Below are 7,511 nucleotides of genomic sequence, written 5' to 3'. Positions count from 1 at the left end.
CCCTCTGTACAACTATATGGGCTGTAACTAGGGATGCACCGATACCAATACTGGTATCGGGTATCGGGGCCGATACTGTAAAATGTGTGTGTACTCATTCTCGTAAAAGTTAACCAATACCATGAACCGATACTAACTTATTTCATTAATCAGAGGGTGGCTTGTCATTTCTGTTGTTGTTTTTTAGATTGGCCACTAGGGGGACATCCCGTGCTAAACAGACACAGGGTTAGGCGAGTGAGACTGGCGGCTCCAGATAAAAAAGAGAAACTGGAGGCTGCTGTAGCTAGGCTAAACAAAATGTCAGCAGTGTGGACCGGAACAGCGAAGAAATTTTTTTATTTTTTTTTGTTAAGATTTTATTTTTTATCGGCAGAGAATAAAATAAAACTTGTCTGCATTTGTGTGTGTGTGTGTGTGTGTGTGTGGTAGAAGTATCGGTTTTTGTACTCTGTATCGGCAAGTACTCAGATCCAAGTATCGGTATCGTATCGGTTTGAAAAAATTGGTATCGTTGCATCCCTAGCTGTAACATTTTAACATAGACAAAAAAAGTGTGCAAAATGAAAGAAAACACCCCACCAGCTCATCACCTGGACTTATTCCCTGTCAATTAAAAAAACATTTTTTGTGGTAATTCTATTGTACAGTAGTGAAAAAACAGGAGTTTATTATCTTGGGCTGACCTTGGTGTACTATAGCAGGTAATTGGTGATATCTTAGGTCAGCAAGAAGGCTGTAAGTCCAATGATCCTTGGCGTTTTCTTGTTTTCCAGGGCCATGCAGTAGGCTGGATCGGATCTTTCAACTGGCTGGCTTTGGCCCCTAGACTTTGTTTAATATTAACGTAGTACTGAATACACAAAACTGCCTTTTTGTGGAAACTTTACACTTAAGTTTACACTTAAAAACGTACGTTTTTCCAAAGAAAATGAGGAAATTTCCACTCACAGCACAGACGGATCACGACACAGGAATAAAAATTCTTAACAGAGATGTAAATACTATTTAAAAGATGATGATAAATAAGAGAAGGAAGGCAGAAGTGACTGAAGTTTATTTTATTTCCACAGTAGCATGTTTGGTTTGATTCTAATCTAGGGGTGGATAAAAACTGGATGAAGTTCACATTTTGTGCATCAGATGTGAAAGAAAACAGATTTCTACAGTATTTTCTTGCCTTGTTTCTCAGGATGTAGATCATCTAGAAGCCACTGACTATGGGCTCGAACAGATGGGGGATTTGCGCCTGATACCTCATGTGTGAGTCACATGACACGCTCTTTAGCCCTGCTGCCTCTGACCCTCTCGGTGACCCTAATCTGTACTACCTGAGTGCACGCAGAATCCATTTAAGGCTGCACCATCAGACAGCATCTACTTTATTGATGACTATTGTAGAATTTTGATTACATGGAGTATATAGTCACAGAATTATCAGAGTATCAGGTTAGTGGTTCATAAAAAAGGTTTTAAGTCGTATATAGACAGTTTATAGCATATTTTTGTTAAGATGCAATATTGTTCACTATACACGAGCAGATTCTTCAGTAAGATGGGCAAACACAAGATGACAGTCATCTTAGAGGAAGCCGAGCAGCTGCAGGGCAACAGATATGGAGAGAATGATGACTCCGAAATAGCCGATGTAGCCGTAAGCACCGTTCATCCTCTTGGCGGGATCTGCAATAAAAAGGAGAAAGCAAACATTGATCGAATCAGGATTATATGAAGAAAACGAGGCTAAACTTTTCTGTCTTCTCTGAAGTTCTGAACACATGATCATTAAAATGTTTTGCTTCCATTAATAATGCAGATCTTTGACTTCTTAGCTTAGTAACTTTTCACTCATATGTTATCAAATGTAAATGATTAAACAACGTAGATACTGAGCAATAAAACTGCTCAGACTATCACAGGGCTGTAACTTGTGCAGCAGCTGGACTTCAGCTCTGAACATCTGTCCAACTGCCATATCATGCATATTATGACATGGCATAATATGCATGATATGGCGAGTTAAATCTTACAAGTGTGATTAATGGGGTTGTTTGTCCAAGCTTAGCCGTGTCTACAACACCAATGTAGACATTACGGGTTGTGGTATTGATTAGGGGTTAATACTAACATAACTCTATATTTATTAATAAAATATTAACGTGAGTGTATAAATTTTATGTATCATAACTCCATTCACTTAATTTCAGTCTTACCTCCTGTGTAGTAGCCCCAGGCATAGGAAAACCTGCTGGTCACCCAAATAACCCCCAAGACACATGCTGACAGCTGGTTAGAAGTGCACACAAATAAGAGTTAGAAAGAATGGAGGAAGTCAGGAGAGTTTCCAGATGAGGGCACAACTGCCCCTCACCAAAGCTGCTGATATAAAGTACACACAGAATCATTACATTACTCATGAATTCAACTTAAATATAGATTTAAAGTACTTTTATTTTATTTAAATATTCCTGCTGTGCTACTTTCAGCACATTATAAAACAATATCCTGAAAATATAATGAATTATTAAAGATATGACCATCCAGCAGAATATAAAGTACAATTACTTCTACCTGGAATATTAAACACAAGTACACATTAACGAATCGATAATTATCCAGTTTGGGTCCTACACACCACAGATTCACACACTACATTCATATCATTTTATTTTTCATATCCCATCCGTTCTCTTCTGTTTATCCTTATCAGGGTCACAGGGTGAGAGACAGGGTACACCATATGCACTCACATTCACATGGGCAATTTAGAATCACCTATTTACCGTACCCCACTAAGTACATGTCTTTGGACTGTGGGAGGAAGTCGGAGGCCCTGGGGAAACACGGGGAGAACACGCAAACTCCACACAAAAAGACCTTCTTGCTATAAGGCAACAGTGCTAACCACCATGCCACTGTGCTGCCCTTTTTTATATTATTAATTAAAAATGCCTTCGTTGGGTTTGTTAAGGCATTAAAAACTACCGGGTCAAGGTCAGAAAAAGATTGCAACTTTGGTTAAAATAACAATCGCTACATGTGCTGAAGCCCTTTCATGAGGTATTTCAACATTTCACCGCTTTGTCTGGAAAACCATCATATAAATATATGGTGATTTGTGTCCATGAACATAGATAAAGATCACGTCTATTTATTTATTTGAGATCTGTTCAAACACTCCCCCTACTGTCATAAGTGTCTAAATGCCTTCTTGTCTCTCTTTCTTTGTGATGCACTCTCACGGGTATCAGGAGCTCTAACAGGTTCAGTGAGGTCTTTGAGTAACCGCTGGTCTTTGGCCTGGATCATTACTAATAAACAGTTATCAAATAAAGTAACAAACCAAGCATATGCACAGATTTTTTTCCTAAAAAGAAAAAAAAGGACAGAGAGTGCTCCACCAGAGTCTCCACTCCACAGATGAGTCTGATATGTGCACTCAATTTTTTATATTTAGTAATCTGCAACAATAATCTGTTTTTCAAAAGCACCGAGCCTGCAAATACATTTCTTCTGACAGCTTTAATTGTGCTCACTTCAGCAGCTACAAACATCTCACTTCCTCACTGACATCTCATTATTGACCACTTAAACTTTCTGTAAACTTGCTTTCCTCTAAGGATCTTTCCGCTCTCTGCACATACATCAAACCTGCCTAACAGGATATTTGCATGTTATCTATATATCGTAAACCGTTCTTATGTGATCTGTAGTGAGATATCCCAGATTTTTAACCTAATTAACATTATTAGATTTATATTTTATAAAACTCTGTTTATTTATTTGTGATCATATCTTCTGTTTTACTGTGCACCCCCAATCCACCACAGAGAAAAAAAAAGTCGTGGACACACCCCTGTGATCGAGGAAAATCTGCTTATTCACTCTGACACTAAGGTTTGAGCTAGACTGTTATCTGGAAAATTCATGCCAAAGATCACGAGGGCGTGTTCCTGCTCGGCCCCTGACCCACTGCACTAACACCAAGACAATAAAGCCATAAAACAAAAAAACTTAGTAGTGAAGACTGATTTAAGTGTATATGATCAAATTTACCGGGTAAACAAGAGCTGCGATGGTCTGGAAAACCAGCCACTGAGGGTACACTTCCAGGGTGTTCTGATGCGCCCTCTGGATGCAGTTAAAGACTTGCTCCTTGTCGCTGTACATGGTGGGATACTGCAGAATAAATAGCAAGCATGCGTGAAATAAGCCCGAGATGCAAATAAAAATCACGTCAGAGCGTGCAGTGTTCGTTTTTCACTTACGTTCACTTTGTACGTCTTTCTGGCTCCCCCGACCTTAACTGCCAAATAGCCCAGCATGATCCAGCTGTACAGGTACGTGAGGATAACATATCCGAAGTTGGATGGCAGCACGGTGAGAGCGTCCATCTTCAGCCTGCGATCAAATCAGGTGAACAGCGAGGTGTGCGCACGCTACGCTTTTATAACGCAGGAAAGAGGCGGAAGCGACAAAGTAAACAATACTGCTAAGTAAACGTTACATAAAATGTCGCGAGATCGCCCGAGACTTCTTTTATTTGCATTTGAAACGCATTCACGACTTCACTTTCTCCCAATGACGGTACAGTCGTTAGTTTCTCCCTTTTAAGCCCTAATAAAATACAAATTATAAGCCTGCAGGCTTACAAGATAGATAGATAGTTGTAGGTATAGCGATATAAAATTTCAGATTTTATTAAAGTTTCTCAAAGTTTAGTCTGAAAAAGTTTTAGTTTGTATGTAAAAAATTTGAGACTTATGGGGTCATTTTTTTACAGCAGAAAAAAGTTTCCATACCACATCTATGCAATTACTATTAATACAACTGCTCCCATTTTGAACCAAAAAAAACCAAAACTAAATTACAAAGCATAACACTTTCATAGCTATAACAATTAAATAAATGCTGTCTCACCTTTTATAAATTTAATGCGTTTAATGATGCTGTACAAAAGGTGATCTTCATACCACACATATTAATAGTATGTATCAAAGTACATCGGGATGGGACAACAGTTTAAATTACTTTTTAGTATTTGAGTAATTTAATAAGCAAATTCAGCTATAAGATAATATAAGATAAGATGACCTTTATTAGTCCCACAGGTGGGAAATTTGTTTTGTTGTTGTGGACACACCCCTGTGATCGAGGAAAATCTGCTTATTCACTCTGACACTAAGGTTTGAACTAGACTGTTATCTGGAAAATTCATGCCAAAGATCACGAGGGCGTGTTCCTGCTTGGCCCCTGACCCACTGCACTAACACCAAGACAATAAATGCATAAAACAAAAAAACTTAGTAGTGAAGACTGATTTAGTGTGTACGTGAGTGTATATATAGTGTATATGATCAAATTTATCGGGTAAACAAGAGCTGCGATAGTCTGGAAAACCAGCCACTGAGGGTACACTTCCAGGGTGTTCTGATGCGCCCTCTGGATGCAGTTAAAGACTTGCTCCTCGTCGCTGTACATGGTGGGATACTGCAGAATAAACAGCAAGCATGCGTGAAATAAGCCCGAGATGCAAATAAAAATCACTTCAGCGCGTGCAGTGTTCGTTTTTCACTTACTTTCACGTTGTACGTCTTTCTGGCTCCCCCAGAAAGGGGAGGGGTTTTGTTACAGCAAAAGTGCAAAGTTATGTAGCAGAAATTAGAAAACACTGGAATGCAATAAAATAAAATACTATATACAATAGAATAAAATAGAATAGAATAATATATACAATAGAATAAAATAGAAATACAAATGCTATATACAACTGAGTAAGAAAATACAAAAGTACAACTTTGTCAGAAGAAGAATTGTACAATAATTGCACATATAGCATATAGAATTGCACATATAGCAGTCTTATTGCACGTGTGAGGGTTTGATCAGCTGCAAAAGTCTTTGTTGTGGAGTCTGACAGCAGTGGGGAGGAAAGACCTGCGAAATCTCTCCGTCCCACACCGTGGGTGCCACAGTCTCCCACTGAAGGAGCTGCTCAGTGCTGTCAGAGTCTCTTGCATGGGGTGGGAGACTCTGGCCATTTGCAAGTTTTATGGCCATTTAGCAAATAGTCAGGTTATGGGAAGCCGTTCATGGAAGGAGAATATATGAAAGAATCCTTCATTAAGATTTCAGAATGGGTCATCATCACCTTCTAGAGTCTAGAAGGTGTTGAAGACCCATTCTGGTTGAAGACGCAATGATAACTCCCATTCAGCTGACTGATAATATCTGAAATTCAGTTTCGCTGGATGGCCTTAGAAAATGTAAGCAGATTTTTAATTGTATTTTGTCACTTTAACAGCCTTCCTGCTGAGAAAGACTTCAGTCATGGCCTGACATGCAACGGCAAAGTACAAAAAGCCAAAGATAAACCATTAAAATACAATTTAAAAAAACCAACAAAAACAAACAATTATTATTCCACTAAAAACCATTAAACTTATTGGGTTTATACTATTTAATGTGGAAATTTGTCATTTTTTATTTAAAATAAGATTTCTCTTTTATGTAGGACAAAGTTTGGATAATTAGTTTCAAGGCCTTTTTTGGAATTTTGTTTTATGAATGAATGAATAACCGAAGAGAGATTCATTAGCAAAATAAAACACGGACAATAGTGAGGAGGGATAATGACGCTGATAGGGAGACATGAGAAACATGACAAAGTATCAGTTACTCAACTCAACAACTACTCAACAAGAACAAAGACACATTTGATTGAGTTATAGCAGCTGAAGCTTGGCCCCCCTACATGTTTAAAGGATTTTCCATCCCTTATCCTAAAAGAAACCTTGACTGAAACAAGCAGCTATCAAAGTAAACCAATACCAAAAGACCTATAACAATATATAACATTATTTGAAAGGATAGGTTAATGCAAATCATTGTAACTCTTTTTAGGCCAACAAAATGGATGATGCTAAGTAAGAACTGGGTTAGAACAAGTCGTAAATTTGTAATATCAAAATAATTCCTCTGCACTTCACGGACTCCGTTTTCTTCTTGTATAATAAGTGCAGTTAAATTTTAAGTATTATGTAATCCATCTGACCATTTACTGGCTGTTTATGTTGAGTATCAATGAAATCATATGGAGAATCACACTGATGTCTAGTCTATGTTTACTCACCACTCAGACTTGTAATACAGCAATAACCTGCTGATGCGGTGGTGCATCTTTTATCCCTTTATCAATGATAATGCTGCAGATATAATGTAATCTTTCAGGTCTATGTGAATTTTCTAGAAACTCCAAACTGCCCCCCTCTCTTCACCTACCGCATCATGCTCTGCTATTTGCTGCAGCAAGCTTTTGTTTAAATGCAATATAATGAAAATTATAAACTCTATCTTGCACATAATACACTGAATACATCCATCCTAATCTTTGCTCGGTATCAGGATTAAACTTCTCTATAAATAATATTTAAATAATAGCTTTTACTGCATCTCAGAACTGTGTGTGCAGCTTTTTCTGCAGCACTGAGGCCTTCAAAACACAAATACCC

The 7,511-nt window shown here is 38.0% G+C and overlaps 1 protein-coding gene across 1 annotated transcript; it reads right to left on the bottom strand.

Annotated features, from left to right (window-relative positions):
• Positions 1-1,046: 1,046 nt before the first annotated feature.
• On the bottom strand, positions 1,047-4,511 carry mgst3b (microsomal glutathione S-transferase 3b). The gene is made up of 4 exons (XM_087833037.1): positions 4,269-4,511; positions 4,057-4,179; positions 2,214-2,286; positions 1,047-1,683 (listed from the first exon to the last, which is right to left on the bottom strand). The coding sequence occupies exons 1-4, from the start codon at positions 4,392-4,394 to the stop codon at positions 1,583-1,585; spliced, it is 423 nt and encodes a 140-aa protein (XP_087689163.1). The 5' UTR covers positions 4,395-4,511; the 3' UTR covers positions 1,047-1,582.
• Between the last annotated feature and the right edge of the window lie 3,000 nt (positions 4,512-7,511).

Source organism: Neolamprologus brichardi, chromosome 19 (assembly GCF_056152115.1).
Source record: "Neolamprologus brichardi isolate AB-2024 chromosome 19, ASM5615211v1, whole genome shotgun sequence".
Taxonomy (NCBI): domain Eukaryota; kingdom Metazoa; phylum Chordata; class Actinopteri; order Cichliformes; family Cichlidae; genus Neolamprologus; species Neolamprologus brichardi.
The sequence above is the reverse complement of the archived record's forward strand: the minus strand, read 5'-3'. Positions and strand labels throughout refer to the sequence as shown.